The sequence below is a fragment of the Cyrtonyx montezumae genome, unplaced genomic scaffold (genome assembly GCF_038088225.1).
Source record: "Cyrtonyx montezumae isolate F1298 unplaced genomic scaffold, pur_monq_1.0 scaffold_40, whole genome shotgun sequence".
Classification (NCBI taxonomy): domain Eukaryota; kingdom Metazoa; phylum Chordata; class Aves; order Galliformes; family Odontophoridae; genus Cyrtonyx; species Cyrtonyx montezumae.
This window is the reverse complement of record NW_027072046.1, coordinates 225,440-246,687: the sequence shown is the minus strand read 5'-3', so window position 1 is coordinate 246,687 and position 21,248 is coordinate 225,440. Positions and strand designations below refer to the sequence as shown.

The window sequence follows — 21,248 nt, the reverse complement described above, 5'->3', positions numbered from 1 at the left end:
CCGACCCCGGCTCTGCCTCGGGGTGGGGAGAGGCGGTATGGGCTCTGCTCCAGTGCCGGTGCAGATCACAAGTTCTGAGATCTCAAACTCACTGTTTTCCTTAACCCTTTTGCAGCTTTTTCCCACAGTTCATACCCTCATTTATACTTCCATACACCATCAGAACAGTTTGTCCCACTCCTTTCAAAACTCACGACTCAAACAGTACGGTTCTTCAACTTTCACATCCCCCACTATTTAGTTGCATGGTGAGAATACTCACAGAAGGTGGTCGTGTTACTTCATTTCTGTTCCCAATTTCTTATGCAGTGTTTCCTGATGCGCCTGCTGTTCCACTGTGTTACATCCTACTTAAGAGTTTCTGTGAACTACTGCTCTTTTGAACGAGCGCCAGTACTCGCAGGCAAATATCTGTAGGTGTAAAAATGATATTGTTGCTTACTTGACGGTCTGGATGGAGTACCTAGAACTAAACTGTACATCCTGTGTGACAGATTAAATTCCCACATTAGATCTGCAGTGTGGGGGGATTTGTATTATTGAGGATATTGATCCTTCTGTCTTTTTATCTCTTTTGTGTGTGTATGTGTAGCTATCTATTGACTTACCTCAGTGTCTGTGAGAGAGATCCGAGAGCGCACAGGTTTCTGGGACAGATCTATGAGGCTCAGGATAACATAGAAAAAGCTGTTGGGTGTTACAAGGTAAGTGCTTCACTCATCTCCCTGACGTCCCGCTTTCTTGCTTTGTAAATTGACTTGAGCTTTGTGCTACCTGCTCTTCTCTTCTTCTTCCTGCTGCCCTTTGGACTGAGGATCTGTGAGCGCTGTAGAATCCTGCAGCAGGCATGATGATGTCAGCAGTAATGTAGCTGCTGCTGGAAGCTCAGACTGAGAGGGGTGTTTTTCAGTTGCATTGTTCTGTGTTGGTGGTGGGCTCGTTTGTTTGTTTGTTTCCTCAGAGGTAGGGGGAACCAGGCAAACACAGTTCTGATTAGGCAAGCCTAGAAATGTGAAGTTCACAGTCAGTGTTTTGTTATTCAGGCCTCGGGGAGGGAGAGGATGTGCATGAAAGTCTTGTTGCCAGCACAGTTGAGTTCTGTCATTCTCTGTGACTTAATTCTATTTTTCACAAGTCTCCGTGTGAAGTTAAAGTGGAGATGCTGGTAGTGCAGCTGCTGAGCAGAGCTGTGGGCAGTGGTAGGGGCAGAGGAGCTGGTTTTGGTGTTATTTCTCTTACCCTGTGTCATGGTTTTATGATTTTTGTTATCGGTGTTGCACATCGTAACGTCATGTGGTGCTTTGGGTGCATTGGGAATTAAAGAGTTGATGCTGCAGTCCAAGGATGGCCGATAGTTGCGGGTATCCGAAGAGCAGAACTACGCACCGTGGAGGACTTTGCGTTACTTTGCGTTTTTCCAATTTCTGTTCCGAGGGAATGATAAAACTGTTGGCAAGTCACGAGGTCGCTCTCTTTTCCCTTTCGGCTCATCCCAGCAGCGGGTGCACCCTCACCATCTTGCCTTCGGTGTCAGTGTAAGGCCTTTTCTGGACCCTCTCTCTCTCTCTCCTTTTATTTGATTGATTAGCCTCAGTTCTGATTGTATTGTATTGTGTTAACTTGCATTCCCATATCTTATTTAGCAAATTAGCTTTCCTCCTCAGGTCATTGCCGCTGTTTTATTTTTAGGCCCATCTCCCTTTTCCCCTTCCCCCTTTGCCCATGGGTCCCCTTACCCCTGTGGAATTCCAGCAGTTGTCTGGGTGCTATGAAGTAACAGCAGCCTTTCAGAAGGGAGGCTTTTCTTAAAGTAGTCAGGAAGTATGCACTGATAGTTCTAATTTGATATTGCTGGGTCTGTTTAATGGGGGGCACGTTTTCTTTCCTGTTGTGTATGGGTTGCAAGATCAAGTTACTAGTAACCTTTTTTTCCTCCTGTGTGTGCATGGGGAAAACTAGCGTTCCATGGAGCTGAATCCAATGCAGAAGGATCTTGTACTGAAGATTGCAGAGTTACTGTGCCGTAAGGACATCACTGATGGAAGAGCAAAGTTCTGGGTTGAGAAGGCTGCCAGGCTCTTCCCTGGGAATCCTGCTGCTTTCAGGTTGAAGGTAAATTCCAACTTGTAATCTCTGTTCTGTGCCTAAAAGAAACGTTACTTGGAGCGATGGGAAACGCATGTTAATAATAATATTAAATAACATTAATATTAAATAACATTAACACAAGAGGCTTGTGTTTTGGGTTTTTGTGCATGGTGTTTGGCATTTTCTGGGTTGGTTGGTTATTTTTTTCTTCTTTTAGACAAGCTGTTCTGTATCAAGGCGTAGTGTCTTTGAACCAGATGGTTTAGCAGTCTTAGCATCTCCAAGATGCAAACTCTGAAGTGCTGTTTTTTTTTTTTTTCTCATTTCTGCAATACTTGTCAAACTCGGTGCAACACCCAACAGCTTTTCAGAGTAGTTTCAGTCACGTAGTCTGTGTAGTGGACGTGAGAAAGATGTCAGGTAATGTAGTTAGTGAGAAGGCTGATGTGGGAAATGAAATACTATATACTGCATTCCAGAAGGGGGGTTCTATGTCACAAGCTTAGATTAAATTGCAATTTTGGTTGTTTTGTTCATTTGGTTTTTTATGTTGACGGGTTGTTTTGTGTTGTTTTTGGCACTGTACAACTCCGTGGTGTTCTTACTGTTAGGCTGCTAATGATGAGATTTGGCAGCATCCGAATGTGTCTGATGAGGGAGGAAGAACAAATCTTTCTTTTGAACTTTTCTTAGTTTTAAAACTATCTGATTGGAAGATTGTGAACTTCCGTAATACCAACTTTCTTGAAAAAATCATTTTCCTTGTATTGCAGGAGAACTAGTAATATTATTAACCTCCTGCTACCTGGTTCCTCACTAGATGTTTGCAGGCTCTGACTGTGTAGTGGACATGCGAACTGTTCAACCATAGGTTAGAACATATAGCCTCTTGCTCTGAGGAAGAATTGCAGTCATGACTTGCATTTTGAATAAATTTCTAGCCGCTGGTACCCGTCGAAACTGTGAAGGAAATGCTGAATAAGGTGATCCCGGAAGTGGGAAAAAATGATGAAGAGGAAGGTCTTGCCTCCAGAAATCTCTCACAAGCTGCAGATCTGCAAGTGGGACATCCAGTTCCGTTATCTGAAAAGTTATCTTTCTCACCTTTCTCTGCTGGCGTCGAGGTATGTTAGCCAGGTCGTACTCGATTTAGGGAAGTGTGGTGTTTGAATAGGAACTCAGAGGTCAATAAGCTCTTTTTTTCCAGTTTTGTCCTCAAACTCTCCATGAGCGGGCAGAAGAATGCAAGTCCTTAGTTCAAATGCGGTGTCAGCATGTGGAAGCTTTAAAGGTAAACAACTTTTGTCACTATATTCAGTGCTGAACAGTTGATCTTCCTGTTAGGGTAAGTGCTATGTGATCCTGGTGCTGAACTAGTTCACTTCTTAAGACTCTCACTTAACTCAGAGGAGATAATGGCTACAAAGATCTGCTTAAATGGAGTGCAAGAGTGAAGCTTTGTTGCCTAAAAGCTCTGCTTTGGTACTCAGATCTTGGAGCTTCTAAGGGTTGTGTGTTCAGAAAGTTGTGCTTTCATCAGCTTCTGGGTTTTTTATGCCTAGCTTCAGGGAACAGTCTCAGTTTTGTACAGCACGGGCAGATCCTGGATTATTCCATCAGTTAACTTACTGATTGTAAGTTAATCCGTTGACTTTCTCTGAATTGCAATGCTGTCTTTAATAGAATGAAATGCAAGAAATGAAACTGAAGAGTTGCAATGGAAGTGTGTCATCTCGTTGGTGGCCTGCTGAAAGCTGTCGAACAGATACCGTGTCCAATGGTTATCGGAGAGCGCAACATCTTCCTGCAGCTCCTTTAGCAGGTAAGTTAATGCTGAATTTTTCATGAAACACTCAGCTAAACTGAATAAGAGTTCTTAAAAGCTTTCTGTGGTGTTCTGAGATGGAGGAGTGAAACTGATCCCTGGGGGAAGTTCATTAAAATCAGTAACAGAAATTAAGTGTAAACTCTTTTCTTGCTGTAAGTCAAGAATTTTGGGTTAGGCAAAGATCTCAGTGATAGCAGCAATTTTGTTCATTATTGCAATAGTGGGTGCATGCCCCCCACTGACAAGGGAGAAATTGTGCAACTCGACAGTGAAATCCATTCCGTTATATACCCTGGGTCCGACGCGGGTAAACCTGTCCTGGCATTCATTGGCTGAGTATCTCAGGCTCTCAATCTTCCGACGCGATTGCTACGTGATATTTCCATGCAATGTCTATTACCAATCGCCCCCATATTCAGGTATGTCCTGTACTTTTTACAACAGTAGGAGGACGGTACCTTCCGTAATCATTCACCAGTCCCGTCCTGTGCCAGGCTTTCCCCTACCCTATCTAGTTACCTTTCCCTTGTGCCCATGCCAATTTTACCTAGGTCGGAATGCCCCAGTCTCAACTTTACTCTGTTTGGCAACTTACCCATGCAACGTATAGAAATACCGGAAATATCCACTGCAAAAACGCAATCTACTTCTCACACTGGTGTTCCTTTTCAGTTGCTACCACTGCCCCATCTGCTGACCGTAGCCAGTCACCTGCTTGTAACGTGCAGTGTCTTCGAAGAACACCTGCAACCGACATAACACCAGCAAAGGTGAGGACAAACGTATCCTCTTGGGACGCTTCTTCTGATTGATTGAGAACTACTGGTTTTGATTCTGTGTGAAGTTGGATATAACTGCAGTTCCCAAGATAGCATTTATTAAACTTGAGGTCTGCTGGAGATAGGCAGGAGGATCAGTTACAAGCTCATCTTTGGGATGTGGGGTTTGGGAGAAACAGCCAGCCCAGCATCTTCTTAAGGTGCTAATGTGCATTCTCTGCTCTGTGTGTGTGATGTTCTTTTCTCCAAAGTAGTATAGGAAACTTTGATTTAATTATTTATTTTGGTAAGGAAATGAAAACGAGTCCATTCATCTTCAACATCAGTCTCTGTTTTCAGATACCGTTTACGATTTGAACGTATGATTTTAGTTTAAACTGATTGGAGTTGAAATCTAATGTTGATGTACACCCTGTTATTAAGAAAAAACGTTATATGAGCTTTAGCACCCTAAAGACCTTTTTCTCCTTTTCCACAACAATGTCATTGTGTTTTGTCTTTAGGCATCTCTCTGTGGTAAGAATGGACTTGCACTTCAGCAACATATAAACGCTTTTGAAAAGATCAATCCGTTTAACTTCCAAGAACCAAGCAAGCCACCGTTCTTTTTGACTTCCAATTCTGATTTGGCCTATAGAAGTCATGAAACAGAGGCAGGAAGCACCCATGGTAAAAGTGAGGATGATGATGGACCTCATTTTGATCTTGTGGTGCCGCTCCCTGACAAGGTTGAAGAATCTCAAGAAACAGCAGAGGAAGACAAGGCTGAGTTTAGTTTTGGCCAAAATAGTGCCAGTACTTTTACTTTTGCGGACCTTGCCAAAAGTACTCCTGCAAAAGGCTTTTGGATTGGCAAAAAAGACCCTAACTCTGAAGGCTTCTCAGGCGCAGGTGAACAGCGGTTTTCCTGGAAAGTTTCTAAAGCTGATGGCAAAGCAAGGACCTCTGCTGATCTTGGTAAGAAGGATGATGATGCATCTGAGGCTGAGGACAGTAATGATATCCATTTGGAACGGATAGTTCTGGTGCCTGAGAAAGCAGAACCATTTACGGGAGAGGAAGCTGAGAAAGTGCCGTACTCCCAAAGAGTAAAGTTATTTAGGTTTGATCCAGACAGAAGCCAGTGGAAACAACGTGGTGCGGGCAGCCTGAAGATCCTTGAAAATGGAGTTAATGTCAAAGTAGTAGTGATGCAACGTGAGCAGGTACTAAAGGTCTGTGCAAATCACTGGAGAACAACAACAGTGAACTTGAAAGTGCTGTCGGGCTCAGGCAAAGCATGGATGTGGATGTCCTGTGAGTTCTCTGATGGCAATGCAAAGCTGGGGCAGCTGGCAGCAAAGTTCAGAACAGCAGAGCAGGCTGAGGAGTTCAAGCAGAAGTTTGAAGAGTGTCAGCAGCTACTGCTAGATGTACCAGTGAGGACACCCCCTAAACTTGTTGATACAGGCAGGACAGCTCAGCTTACAGAGAAAGCAGAAGAAACAAAGCGTGGTTTAAGAGACCTCAGAACATCTGTGACAGATGCCAGGACCAAACTAGCAAAAGAAGAAACTACAAACTCTGTTCGTGCCAGTGGTCCTTCTGATTCGGTGATAAAGCCGCATGCTGAAGGTACTGCCCCTGCTCTGGAACGGAGTAAGTGTGGGTTGCGCGGAGAAGCAAGTTCAAGTAGCTGTGTATTCACGGTAGCTCTTGCAAGTAGCGAAACTTGGCCAACGACCTTCCATCTCCTATTCCAAATCTGCTCTGTGGGACTCTTAACTAAAAAGGGCAAGGTGCTTGTTTTCTGAAAAGGTGAAAGCCGTGCCATGAATGTAGGCAGAGCAAGTGTCAGTAGTGTAATAAAGCACCTGTACGTAAATAAGAATTGGGAACTTACTTGCTGATGTGTAAAGTTCTTCAAACATATGTGGAAGTCTTGCGTGCGTGGCCAGGCTTGTGAGTCTGAAGGGCTTAACAAACTTGGACTTGTGTCTGCGTGTGGAGAACTGATGAGAACTCCCGCTTGTTTCCTGTATTTCAGATGAAGTCTGTGAACCAACAGCTCAGAAACTTAGAAATACCTTCAGTTTCAGTGACAGACATACTTCAGGAATCTCTTTTTCAGAAAGCGTGGGACAAAATGCTGAGGAAGCTGAGAAAGTGCCGTACTCCCAAAGAGTAAAGTTATTTAGGTTTGATCCAGACAGAAGCCAGTGGAAACAACGTGGTGCGGGCAGCCTGAAGATCCTTGAAAATGGAGTTAATGTCAAAGTAGTAGTGATGCAACGTGAGCAGGTACTAAAGGTCTGTGCAAATCACTGGAGAACAACAACAGTGAACTTGAAAGTGCTGTCGGGCTCAGGCAAAGCATGGATGTGGATGTCCTGTGAGTTCTCTGATGGCAATGCAAAGCTGGGGCAGCTGGCAGCAAAGTTCAGAACAGCAGAGCAGGCTGAGGAGTTCAAGCAGAAGTTTGAAGAGTGTCAGCAGCTACTGCTAGATGTACCAGTGAGGACACCCCCTAAACTTGTTGATACAGGCAGGACAGCTCAGCTTACAGAGAAAGCAGAAGAAACAAAGCATGGCTTAAGAGACCTCAGAACGTCTGTGACAGATGCCAGGACCAAACTAGCAAAAGAAGAAACTACAAACTCTGTTTGTGCCAGTGGTCCTTCTGATTCGGTGATAAAGCCGCATGCTGAAGGTACTGCCCCTGCTCTGGAACGGAGTAAGTGTGGGTTGCGCGGAGAAGCAAGTTCAAGTAGCTGTGTATTCACGGTAGCTCTTGCAAGTAGCCCCGTGAGGATAAGTCTGTCTCCAATTGGAGAGTCTGCAGCTGACAGCTTACAATCTGCCTCGAGTCCATCCAGCTCTCCTGCCAAGCAGAACCAGAGTGGAGCGTCTCTTAAAACTTTAGGACAAATTTGTGTATCGAGCACCTCTGACGGGCCAACAAAGACAGTGGATTCTCCTCCAAAGTTTGTATTCAGATCTGAATCTGTCAGGAGAATTTTCAATACTGGAAAGTCAGAGACGTTCACATTTGGAAATAGTTCAGGCACCGGTTCCCTCTTTGGATTCAGCTTTAAACCTCCAGGAAAAAGCAGAGACAGTATCGTGACATTTCAGAAAGCAGAGCAGAAAGAAATGGGGGTGGCTGAGCTCCCAAAAAGCTCTGTCTCACCTCGGAAACCTTCAGGCAGCATGGCATCCAACTCTGCCCCTTCAGCACAGGATGGGCCCTCCAACTTCTCATTCAAAATTCTGGAAAAAGGTGAGTGTTAATTGAACTCGTAACGTATTCAAGTGTGCGCCTTACTAGTCTGTCACTTACTAATAGCTAGCTGCAGGGTTTTTCTTCTTGGGTTTTTTTTTTTTTTTTTTGCCTTATCGTGTATTTTCTTTCAGTTCTAATGCGTGTAGGTGGTTATTCAAATTCCAGAGTTCCAACCTGAGTGAATATTAAGTGGTAGTTACTTACACGTAAAAATACAAGCCTGCGTGATGCAGGATCTAGTGTTACTCTCGAGTGAGATGGAGAATCGCAGGCAGGACTTGGGGATCTTTACAGAAGGGATGGTTAAAATGTCAGGGTTGAGTGCTTGAAGCACGTTTTTTAGCTTGAACTGGTATCATACATGCAGGGCCTTCACTCTGACTGGTGAATGATGAAAACGGCATTCGTGCTGAAGCTAAGGCTTGAATTATCCCTGGGACAGGGTGGATGGGTATTCTGAAACTACGCTCGGTACATTTACTTGAAGTCTTGAAGGGTGGGTGGTCTGTGCAATTTCAGATGCACAAGCAGTGACTTAGTTGGCTGGCTTTTACTGATAGAGGACTTCATGCGCTGCTTCCTCCCATTACAGGACTGTATCACCAGGTGAAAGGTGCGTATTCTGCTTGTGTCAAATTAGCGACTTTGTGTTAAAGAAGGGAGGAGAAAAAGCTGTGTCATAACATCAGTAGTGGTATTTCTCCTTGCTGGGAAAGCTAGTTACATTTCAGAAAGCTGAGAGCGGTATTTTTGTTGCTTTGGTAGTATGGAACTAAAAGATTTCTTCTAGAATGAATGTCAGTAACTGCTGTTATGTCGAAAAGTTGAGATTAGTCAGTAAAAAGCGTAAGCTTCCCAGGAGTAACTTGAAATAAGTTCTGTTCAGTTGCTGTTTGATACCTTCTGGAATGTGAAACGCTCAAAGCTCTTCAATAGCACACACTGCTGCAGGCAGCTTTAATTCTGTGACTCCCTTTCTCAGTCCTGGATTGTACTTTTCCACCGTGGGTGATACCTCTATGGCTCTTGTCTCTATCAGTGTTTTGTTTGGTGTAAGGACATGAGTAATCCTCGTACCACTATAGAAACACTGACCTGATCCTGGCCTGAGATGTGAATTTCAAGGGCGGTAGGGTAGGATGTAGTTGGGTATGCAGGTTAGAACTTGTTCCTTCTTAGCATGGTTGGTAACTCTGTCTGTTCTAGCATTCTGTAACTGTGACTGTTTTTCCGGTGGATGGCTCGAAAATACATAGGCTTCAAATGTGTTTCCAGCGACCACAGTAATAATTCAGCTTTGTGACGTGGGCAATGGGGAGCTGGTGTTGCTAGTATGACTAGAACCAACAGACACTGATATTACTGAGAGTGGTAAAACGGTCATCTTCCTTTTGGCCAACGACCTTCCATCTCCCTTTCCAAGTCTGCTCTGTGAGACTCTTAACTAAAAAGGGCAAGGTGCTTGTTTTCTGAAAAGGTGAAAGCCGTGCCATGAATGTAGGCAGAGCAAGTGTCAGTAGTGTAATAAAGCACCTGTACGTAAATAAGAATTGGGAACTTACTTGCTGATGTGTAAAGTTCTTCAAACATATGTGGAAGTCTTGCGTGCGTGGCCAGGCTTGTGAGTCTGAAGGGCTTAACAAACTTGGACTTGTGTCTGCGTGTGGAGAACTGATGAGAACTCCCGCTTGTTTCCTGTATTTCAGATGAAGTCTGTGAACCAACAGCTCAGAAACTTAGAAATACCTTCAGTTTCAGTGACAGACATACTTCAGGAATCTCTTTTTCAGAAAGCGTGGGACAAAATGCTGAGGAAGCTGAGAAAGTGCCGTACTCCCAAAGAGTAAAGTTATTTAGGTTTGATCCAGACAGAAGCCAGTGGAAACAACGTGGTGCGGGCAGCCTGAAGATCCTTGAAAATGGAGTTAATGTCAAAGTAGTAGTGATGCAACGTGAGCAGGTACTAAAGGTCTGTGCAAATCACTGGAGAACAACAACAGTGAACTTGAAAGTGCTGTCGGGCTCAGGCAAAGCATGGATGTGGATGGCCTGTGAGTTCTCTGATGGCAATGCAAAGCTGGGGCAGCTGGCAGCAAAGTTCAGAACAGCAGAGCAGGCTGAGGAGTTCAAGCAGAAGTTTGAAGAGTGTCAGCAGCTACTGCTAGATGTACCAGTGAGGACACCCCCTAAACTTGTTGATACAGGCAGGACAGCTCAGCTTTCAGAGAAAGCAGAAGAAACAAAGCGTGGTTTAAGAGACCTCAGAACATCTGTGACAGATGCCAGGACCAGACTAGCAAAAGAAGAAACTACAAACTCTGTTTGTGCCAGTGGTCCTTCTGATTCGGTGATAAAACCGCATGCTGAAGGTACTGCCCCTGCTCTGGAACGGAGTAAGTGTGGGTTGCGCGGAGAAGCAAGTTCAAGTAGCTGTGTATACGCGTTACCTCTTGCAAGTAGCCCCGTGAGGATAAGTCTGTCTCCAATTGGAGAGTCTGCAGCTGACAGCTTACAATCTGCCTCGAGTCCATCCAGCTCTCCTGCCAAGCAGAACCAGAGTGGAGCGTCTCTTAAAACTTTAGGGCCAATTTGTGTATCGAGCACCTCTGACAGGCCAACAAAGACAGTGGATTCTCCTCCAAAGTTTGTATTCAGATCTGAATCTGTCAGGAGAATTTTCAATACTGGAAAGTCAGAGACGTTCACGTTTGGAAATAGTTCAGGCACCGGTTCCCTCTTTGGATTCAGCTTTAAACCTCCAGGAAAAAGCGGAGACAGTATCGTGACATTTCAGAAAGCAGAGCAGAAAGAAATGGGGGTGGCTGAGCTCCCAAAAAGCTCTGTCTCACCTCGGAAACCTTCAGGCAGCATGGCATCCAACTCTGCCCCTTCAGCACAGGATGGGCCCTCCAACTTCTCATTCAAAATTCTGGAAAAAGGTGAGTGTTAATTGAACTCGTAACGTATTCAAGTGTGCGCCTTACTAGTCTGTCACTTACTAATAGCTAGCTGCAGGGTTTTTTTCTTGTTTTTTTTTTTTTTTTTGCCTTATCGTGTATTTTCTTTCAGTTCTAATGCGTGTAGGTGGTTATTCAAATTCCAGAGTTCCAACCTGAGTGAATATTAAGTGGTAGTTACTTACACGTAAAAATACAAGCCTGAGTGATGCAGGATCTAGTGTTACTCTCGAGTGAGATGGAGAATCGCAGGCAGGACTTGGGGATCTTTACAGAAGGGATGGTTAAAATGTCAGGGTTGAGTGCTTGAAGCACGTTTTTTAGCTTGAACTGGTATCATACATGCAGGGCCTTCACTCTGACTGGTGAATGATGAAAACGGCATTCGTGCTGAAGCTAAGGCTTGAATTATCCCTGGGACAGGGTGGATGGGTATTCTGAAACTACGCTCGGTACATTTACTTGAAGTCTTGAAGGGTGGGTGGTCTGTGCAATTTCAGATGCACAAGCAGTGACTTAGTTGGCTGGCTTTTACTGATAGAGGACTTCATGCGCTGCTTCCTCCCATTACAGGACTGTATCACCAGGTGAAAGGTGCGTATTCTGCTTGTGTCAAATTAGCGACTTTGTGTTAAAGAAGGGAGGAGAAAAAGCTGTGTCATAACATCAGTAGTGGTATTTCTCCTTGCTGGGAAAGCTAGTTACATTTCAGAAAGCTGAGAGCGGTATTTTTGTTGCTTTGGTAGTATGGAACTAAAAGATTTCTTCTAGAATGAATGTCAGTAACTGCTGTTATGTCGAAAAGTTGAGATTAGTCAGTAAAAAGCGTAAGCTTCCCAGGAGTAACTTGAAATAAGTTCTGTTCAGTTGCTGTTTGATACCTTCTGGAATGTGAAACGCTCAAAGCTCTTCAATAGCACACACTGCTGCAGGCAGCTTTAATTCTGTGACTCCCTTTCTCAGTCCTGGATTGTACTTTTCCACCGTGGGTGATACCTCTATGGCTCTTGTCTCTATCAGTGTTTTGTTTGGTGTAAGGACATGAGTAATCCTCGTACCACTATAGAAACACTGACCTGATCCTGGCCTGAGATGTGAATTTCAAGGGCGGTAGGGTAGGATGTAGTTGGGTATGCAGGTTAGAACTTGTTCCTTCTTAGCACGGTTGGTAACTCTGTCTGTTCTAGCATTCTGTAACTGTGACTGTTTTTCCGGTGGATGGCTCGAAAATACATAGGCTTCAAATGTGTTTCCAGCGACCACAGTAATAATTCAGCTTTGTGACGTGGGCAATGGGGAGCTGGTGTTGCTAGTATGACTAGAACCAACAGACACTGATATTACTGAGAGTGGTAAAACGGTCATCTTCCTTTTGGCCAACGACCTTCCATCTCCCTTTCCAAGTCTGCTCTGTGAGACTCTTAACTAAAAAGGGCAAGGTGCTTGTTTTCTGAAAAGGTGAAAGCCGTGCCATAAATGTAGGCAGAGCAAGTGTCAGTAGTGTAATAAAGCACCTGTACGTAAATAAGAATTGGGAAATTACTTGCTGATGTGTAAAGTTCTTCAAACATATGTGGAAGTCTTGCGTGCGTGGCCAGGCTTGTGAGTCTGAAGGGCTTAACAAACTTGGACTTGTGTCTGCGTGTGGAGAACTGATGAGAACTCCCGCTTGTTTCCTGTATTTCAGATGAAGTCTGTGAACCAACAGCTCAGAAACTTAGAAATACCTTCAGTTTCAGTGACAGACATACTTCAGGAATCTCTTTTTCAGAAAGCGTGGGACAAAATGCTGAGGAAGCTGAGAAAGTGCCGTACTCCCAAAGAGTAAAGTTATTTAGGTTTGATCCAGACAGAAGCCAGTGGAAACAACGTGGTGCGGGCAGCCTGAAGATCCTTGAAAATGGAGTTAATGTCAAAGTAGTAGTGATGCAACGTGAGCAGGTACTAAAGGTCTGTGCAAATCACTGGAGAACAACAACAGTGAACTTGAAAGTGCTGTCGGGCTCAGGCAAAGCATGGATGTGGATGGCCTGTGAGTTCTCTGATGGCAATGCAAAGCTGGGGCAGCTGGCAGCAAAGTTCAGAACAGCAGAGCAGGCTGAGGAGTTCAAGCAGAAGTTTGAAGAGTGTCAGCAGCTACTGCTAGATGTACCAGTGAGGACACCCCCTAAACTTGTTGATACAGGCAGGACAGCTCAGCTTACAGAGAAAGCAGAAGAAACAAAGCGTGGCTTAAGAGACCTCAGAACGTCTGTGACAGATGCCAGGACCAAACTAGCAAAAGAAGAAACTACAAACTCTGTTTGTGCCAGTGGTCCTTCTGATTCGGTGATAAAACCGCATGCTGAAGGTACTGCCCCTGCTCTGGAACGGAGTAAGTGTGGGTTGCGCGGAGAAGCAAGTTCAAGTAGCTGTGTATACGCGTTACCTCTTGCAAGTAGCCCCGTGAGGATAAGTCTGTCTCCAATTGGAGAGTCTGCAGCTGACAGCTTACAATCTGCCTCGAGTCCATCCAGCTCTCCTGCCAAGCAGAACCAGAGTGGAGCGTCTCTTAAAGCTTTAGGACCAATTTGTGTATCGAGCACCTCTGACAGGCCAACAAAGACAGTGGATTCTCCTCCAAAGTTTGTATTCAGATCTGAATCTGTCAGGAGAATTTTCAATACTGGAAAGTCAGAGACGTTCACGTTTGGAAATAGTTCAGGCACCGGTTCCCTCTTTGGATTCAGCTTTAAACCTCCAGGAAAAAGCGGAGACAGTATCGTGACATTTCAGAAAGCAGAGCAGAAAGAAATGGGGGTGGCTGAGCTCCCAAAAAGCTCTGTCTCACCTCGGAAACCTTCAGGCAGCATGGCATCCAACTCTGCCCCTTCAGCACAGGATGGGCCCTCCAACTTCTCATTCAAAATTCTGGAAAAAGGTGAGTGTTAATTGAACTCGTAACGTATTCAAGTGTGCGCCTTACTAGTCTGTCACTTACTAATAGCTAGCTGCAGGGTTTTTTTCTTGTTTTGGTTTTTTTTTTTTTTTTTTTTTTGCCTTATCGTGTATTTTCTTTCAGTTCTAATGCGTGTAGGTGGTTATTCAAATTCCAGAGTTCCAACCTGAGTGAATATTAAGTGGTAGTTACTTACACGTAAAAATACAAGCCTGCGTGATGCAGGATCTAGTGTTACTCTCGAGTGAGATGGAGAATCGCAGGCAGGACTTGGGGATCTTTACAGAAGGGATGGTTAAAATGTCAGGGTTGAGTGCTTGAAGCACGTTTTTTAGCTTGAACTGGTATCATACATGCAGGGCCTTCACTCTGACTGGTGAATGATGAAAACGGCACTCGTTCTGAAGCTAAGGCTTGAATTATCCCTGGGACAGGGTGGATGGGTATTCTGAAACTACGCTCGGTACATTTACTTGAAGTCTTGAAGGGTGGGTGGTCTGTGCAATTTCAGATGCACAAGCAGTGACTTAGTTGGCTGGCTTTTACTGATAGAGGACTTCATGCGCTGCTTCCTCCCATTACAGGACTGTATCACCAGGTGAAAGGTGCGTATTCTGCTTGTGTCAAATTAGCGACTTTGTGTTAAAGAAGGGAGGAGAAAAAGCTGTGTCATAACATCAGTAGTGGTATTTCTCCTTGCTGGGAAAGCTAGTTACATTTCAGAAAGCTGAGAGCGGTATTTTTGTTGCTTTGGTAGTATGGAACTAAAAGATTTCTTCTAGAATGAATGTCAGTAACTGCTGTTATGTCGAAAAGTTGAGATTAGTCAGTAAAAAGCGTAAGCTTCCCAGGAGTAACTTGAAATAAGTTCTGTTCAGTTGCTGTTTGATACCTTCTGGAATGTGAAACGCTCAAAGCTCTTCAATAGCACACACTGCTGCAGGCAGCTTTAATTCTGTGACTCCCTTTCTCAGTCCTGGATTGTACTTTTCATCCGCGGGTGATACCTCTATGGCTCTTGTCTCTATCAGTGTTTTGTTTGGTGTAAGGACATGAGTAATCCTCGTACCACTATAGAAACACTGACCTGATCCTGGCCTGAGATGTGAATTTCAAGGGCGGTAGGGTAGGATGTAGTTGGGTATGCAGGTTAGAACTTGTTCCTTCTTAGCATGGTTGGTAACTCTGTCTGTTCTAGCATTCTGTAACTGTGACTGTTTTTCCGGTGGATGGCTCGAAAATACATAGGCTTCAAATGTGTTTCCAGCGACCACAGTAATAATTCAGCTTTGTGACGTGGGCAATGGGGAGCTGGTGTTGCTAGTATGACTAGAACCAACAGACACTGATATTACTGAGAGTGGTAAAACGGTCATCTTCCTTTTGGCCAACGACCTTCCATCTCCCTTTCCAAGTCTGCTCTGTGAGACTCTTAACTAAAAAGGGCAAGGTGCTTGTTTTCTGAAATGGTGAAAGCCGTGCCATGAATGTAGGCAGAGCAAGTGTCAGTAGTGTAATAAAGCACCTGTACGTAAATAAGTGTCACGGTGTTGTCCGTGACAGTGACCCAAAGGAAACCGAGAAGGGAGAGGGGAGAGAAAAAAAAGAAACTGCGTCAGTGGCCGCGCGGCCGCCCGTGCAGAGCCGCGCTCCGGGAGGGGGAAGGGGAAACGGCGGGAAGAGATGGGTCTACAAGAAAACAACGGCACGATCTGAGAAGGAACGGTAACTTTACTAAATCTAATAAAATTGAACAATTGAGAGAGAGATAAAAATTTCCAACCCAAAAGCTGTGAGCTTACGTTAAGGAGGACCTGCAGGGGAAGCACACGTGCTGAACCTCTACGGCAGCCCAGAGCAACGCGCCCAGACCGAGCGCCGCCTCGCATCCGGTGCGGAGCTCCGCCCCTCTGCTGCTCCCACAGCATTAACTCCTTCACTGCTGCATGATGCTCTGATGTGGAATACCGGCATCAAAACCACAAAACCACAACATTCCACCCCTTATTCCACATCATCACATCATGCTTAACACACATCTATACATAACCAAACAGTAATAACATGAGTTACATAGAAACATATATATATATATATATATATATATATACATACACACGTAATTACAGACTGCATTCCCCCAGCATCAAATTCCCTTGTGGGACACACTGGACGTCCCCATTTTTATCCATTACCCACCAGGTGCACCCAGGTCCCTGCGCAAAAACGGTTCCACGGAGGGGTTTGCCCTTTCCAGAGGCTGGAAGGACCCACACCGCTTTTCCCAACATGCTCCTCACATGTACCACAGGGACCTTATCTCCCTCTATGGTCTGTAGGGAGCTGGACTGTGTAGGACCCTCTCGGTTGACTGATCCCCTAGTGTTGACCAGCCAGGTGGCTTCTGCCAGATGCTTCTCCCAGTGCTTGAATGTCCCACCACCCATTGCTCTCAACGTGGTTTTTAACAACCCGTTGTAGCGCTCGATCTTACCAGCAGCTGGTGCATGGTAGGGGATATGGTAGATCCATTCAATGCCGTGTTCTTTGGCCCAGATATCCACAAGAGAATTTTTGAAATGAGTCCCATTATCGGACTCAATTCTCTCTGGAGTGCCATGTCTCCATAGGACTTGTCTCTCGAGCCCTAAGATGGTGTTTCGGGCGGTAGCATGGGGTACTGCGTATGTCTCAAGCCACCCAGTGGTCGCCTCCACCATGGTGAGCACGTAACGCTTACCATCGCGAGTTCGTGGCAAGGTGATATAATCAACCTGCCACGCCTCCCCATATTTATACTTTTCCCATCGCCCTTCCTGCCAGAGGGGTTTCATCCTCTTGGCCTGTTTAATTATGGCACATGTGTCACAGTCATGGATAACCTGTGCAACGGCATCCATAGTTAAGTCCACCCCTCGGTCTCTAGCCCACTTATAGGTCGCATCCCTTCCTTGATGGCCTGAGGTCTCATGGGCCCACCAAGCTAAAAACAGCTCTCCTTTGTTCTGCCAGTCCAAATCGATCTGAGACACCTCAATTCTGGCAGCTCGATCTACCTGATGGTTATTTTTCTGCTCTTCAGTAGCTCGATTCTTGGGCACATGAGCATCTACATGGCGCACCTTTACACCCAACCTTTTTGTTCGGGCAGCAATGTCTTTCCACAGTTCAGCAGCCCAAATAGGTTTACCCTTCCGTTGCCAGTTGTCCTGTTCCCACTGCTGCAACCACCCCCATAAAGCATTTGCCACCATCCAAGAGTCAGTATAAAGATATAGCATGGGCCACCTCTCCCGTTCAGCCACATCTAAGGCCAGCTGGACAGCCTTTACCTCCGCAAATTGGCTTGACTCTCCTTCTCCTTCGGTGGCCTCTGCAACTCGTCGTGTGGGGCTCCACACAGCAGCCTTCCATCTGCGATGCTTCCCAACAATACGACACGATCCATCAGTGAAGAGGGCATACGTCTTTTCATTCTCTAGTAGTTCGTTATATGGTGGGGCCTCTTTAGCACGTGGTATCTCCTCTGATGGGGATGTTCCAAATTTCTTGCCTTCAGGCCAGTCCATGATCACCTCCAGGATTCCTGGACGGTTGAGGTTCCCCATCCGAGCTCGCTGTGTAATCAGTGCAATCCACTTACTCCAGGTGGCATCGGTAGCATGATGGGTGGGGGGAACCTTTCCTTTGAACATCCAATTCAGCACTGGCAGTCGAGGTGCCAGGAGGAGCTGTGTCTCAGTACCAATCACTTCAGAGGCAGCCCGAACCCCCTCGTATGCGGCCAAAATCTCCTTCTCAGTTGGAGTGTAGCACTCCTCTGAACCCCTGTACGCTCTGCTCCAAAATCCAAGGGGTCGGCCTCGGGTCTCCCCAGAGGCTCTTTGCCACAGACTCTAAGTGGGACCTTTCTCTCCAGCAGCAGTGTAGAGGATGTTTTTCACATCCTGTCCCAACCGAACTGGCCCCAGGGCCACAGCACGGGCTATCTCCTGCTCGATTTGCTCAAAGGCCTGCTGCTGTTCAGGACCCCATGCAAAATTATTCTTTTTCCGAGTCACTTGATAGAGGGGGCTTACTATGAGGCTGTAGTTTGGGATGTGCATCCTCCAAAAACCTACTACACCCAGAAAAGACTGTGTCTCTTTCTTGCTAGTGGGTGGTGACATACTGGTGATTTTGTCAATCACATCTCCTGGAATGTGACGACGTCCATCTTGCCATTTTACTCCTAGGAATTGAATTTCTTGGGCAGGTCCCTTCACTTTGTTCCGTTTAATAGCAAAACCAGCACCCAGAAGAATTTGGATTATTCGCTCTCCTTTTTTAAAAACTTCCTCTGCTGTATCACCCCACACAACAATGTCATCAATATACTGGAGGTGCTCAGGTGCCCCACCCTGTTCCAGTGTGGTTTGAATCAGCCCATGGCAGATGGTTGGGCTGTGTTTCCACCCCTGGGGCAAACGGTTCCAGGTGTACTGAACGCCCCTCCAGGTGAAAGCAAACTGTGGTCTGCACTCTGTGGCCAAAGGAATAGAAAAGAATGCATTGGCAATGTCTATAGTGGCATACCACTTGGCTGCTTTTGACTCCAGTTCATACTGCAGCTCCAACATATCTGGCACAGCAGCACTCAGTGGGGGTGTGACTTCATTCAGGCCACGGTAATCTACCGTCAGCCTCCATTCTCCACTGGCTTTACGCACCGGCCATATGGGGCTGTTAAAAGGTGAGTGAGTCTTGCTGATCACTCCCTGGCTCTCTAGCTGACGGATCAAGTTATGAATGGGGAGCAAGGAATCCCTGTTGGTGCGGTACTGCCGTCTGTGCACTGTTTTTGCAGCGATAGGTACCTGCTGCTCTTTCACTTTCAGTACCCCCACAACAGACGGATCTTCTGACAGGCCAGGTAAAACAGACAGCTGCTGAATGTTGTCTGCATCTACAGCAGCTATTCCAAAAGCCCATCGGTACCCCTTGGGATCCTTGAAATGTCCCCTTCTGAGATAGTCAATACCGAGTATGCATGGAGCCCCCTGTCCAGTCACTATGGGATGCTTCTGCCAGGTTTTACCGGTGAGGCTTATTTCTGCCTCCAACACAGACAGTTCCTGAGAACCCCCAGTCACTCCAGAAATATGAATCAACTCTGTCCCTTTATAACTCGAGGGCATCAGAGTGCACTGTGCACCAGTGTCCACCAGTGCCTTATATCTTTGTGGCTCTAATGTGCCAGGCCATCTAATCCACACAGTCCAATACACTCTGTTATCCCTTTCCCTCCCCTGGCTGAGGGCAGGGCCCCTCTATTGGTTACCTGCAGTGACGGGAGCAATTTCATTGGTGGCTGATCTCTGCTGTAGTTCTCTCACCCGTGCTCGCAGTGCAGGAGTGGGTTTTTTATGCCACTTCCTCATGTCCTCTCCGTTTTCTCGTAAGAAGCTCCACATGGCCACACGTGACATGATGTTACTGCCGTCATTTGCTCGTGCAGAGGGGCGGTTGCCTTTGGTGGCCGAGACTTTCAACAGTTTGATCAATTGCTTCATCAGATTCTTTGCGTCATGCTCGTCTTCATCAGGTGTTTCCAATACTGACACAGGTTCATCCCTATTCATCAGTAATGACAGTTCCTCCAGTATAGTTTTCTGTGTCTCCTTAATCTCACCTACTTCTTCTGCTACTATAGCTGCAATGGAAGCACGTGATGGTGGAAACTGCTGTTCAAAGTTTTGGAGTGTAATAGTCAATTCATAAACTGGGAGTCTCCTGTCTTGACCCTCGAATCTATGGAACATTGCTACCAGTGTACTTGCGTACCTCTCTGGTGCTGTTTTTGAGAGCTTGCGATATACATCAGGTGTGCACCTTACTCTATCAGGATCACGGTCCTGGTGTGGGTTGTTAGGGATGAAATTGGGATCATACAGCATCTCTACTACGGCTGTTTCTCTCAAAAATTGGATGCCTTTCTCCACGGTGTTCCATCTTTCCACCTTAGGCTCCAGATCATCTTTGTCAGGGTATCTATCCTTTACAGCCACTAGGACTCGTTCCCAGAGGGTAGCGACTCCATTCAGACATCTGCCAATTCCTCTGTCGATAGCTGGGTCTCGGGCAATGCTTGCCAGTTGGCGGGCTTCGCTGCCATCTAGGGACACGCTGCTGGCACCGCTGTCCCAACACCGCAGCAACCAGGTGACAATAGATTCACCCGAGCGCCGTACAAACTCCTTTCTTGAACCTTGTATTTCAGTCATCTTTAGGGGCCGACGAGTAGTGGTAACAGTGACTCCATCATCATCGCTGTCTTCTCCATGTCTCTCACTTTTCTTAGTGGCCTTTTTAGGTGGTGGTGGTGGTGGTGGTGGTGGTGGTGCTGAGGAGGGCCCCTCGCCTGGATCTTCCTTTTTTTTCTCTGCTTCTTCTTCTTTCCGTTCTAGGCGCGAGGACGGCCGTGTCCATTTCTGGCCTTCCACAGGGGCAACCGACACTGATACCGGTGCTTCCTGTGATTGGTCAGGTCTAACTTCGAGGTTTTCATTTTTGCTTTGGACCTTGGTTTGGAAACCATTTCTCTCCAGAATATCAATTATGGCTCGATAAGCACAAGCCAGACCCCAAACAATACATTCCTTCTCAGACCGTCCCGAGTCCCATGACTCCTTACCTAAACACTCACTGAATTTCTCAGGGTCCCACAGGTGCTCAAGATCAAAATTGCATAACACCGGGGGTCCCCACGCTTCTAATTTCTTTCCTAATTTTTTCCACCTTCCCTGCCATTCAACACTCTCTGGTTTTGAGGAAAGCTTCCTCCACATGATGTAAATTACTATTGCAGAGAGTGCATGCAGAAAAACAGATAACACAGTTGCCACAACTGCCGGGCTGACATCCTGAATATAGGTAAAGACCTGAAAAGAGTAATTGGAAACCGTTCCAAATGCCGCATAATCTGTCACGTTAGCCAGGGTGTTTAGGTAGGAGGCATGTAACCCCCTCAGCGCACTAAAGTAGCTGTATAGCCACATTACTCTGGTGCTGAACGCGAGGAGCTTAAAAAGACGCCAGCATGCTATAAGGTACATGAAAAACCTTAGTCCACTCTGCACCAGATTTACAATGGAGAGCCAATACTGCAATGCCCGCATTCTCCACCAATAATTGTCACGGTGTTGTCCGTGACAGTGACCCAAAGGAAACCGAGAAGGGAGAGGGGAGAGAAAAAAAAGAAACTGCGTCAGTGGCCGCGCGGCCGCCCGAGCAGAGCCGCGCTCCGGGAGGGGGAGGGGGAAACGGCGGGAAGAGATGGGTCTACAAGAAAACAACGGCACGATCTGAGAAGGAACAGTAACTTTACTAAATCTAATAAAATTGAACAATTGAAAGA

The 21,248-nt window shown here is 46.0% G+C and overlaps 1 protein-coding gene across 1 annotated transcript; it reads left to right on the top strand.

Annotated features, from left to right (window-relative positions):
* Window positions 1-2,501: 2,501 nt before the first annotated feature.
* Window positions 2,502-13,845, top strand: LOC136055331 (E3 SUMO-protein ligase RanBP2-like). Its single transcript, XM_065747056.1, has 12 exons — window positions 2,502-2,534; window positions 3,030-3,212; window positions 3,296-3,379; window positions 3,772-3,910; window positions 4,589-4,686; window positions 5,199-5,469; window positions 5,767-6,309; window positions 6,722-7,954; window positions 9,664-10,522; window positions 12,021-12,029; window positions 12,565-12,585; window positions 12,648-13,845. The coding sequence occupies exons 1-12, from the start codon at window positions 2,502-2,504 to the stop codon at window positions 13,843-13,845; spliced, it is 4,671 nt and encodes a 1,556-aa protein (XP_065603128.1).
* The last annotated feature ends 7,403 nt before the right edge of the window (window positions 13,846-21,248 follow it).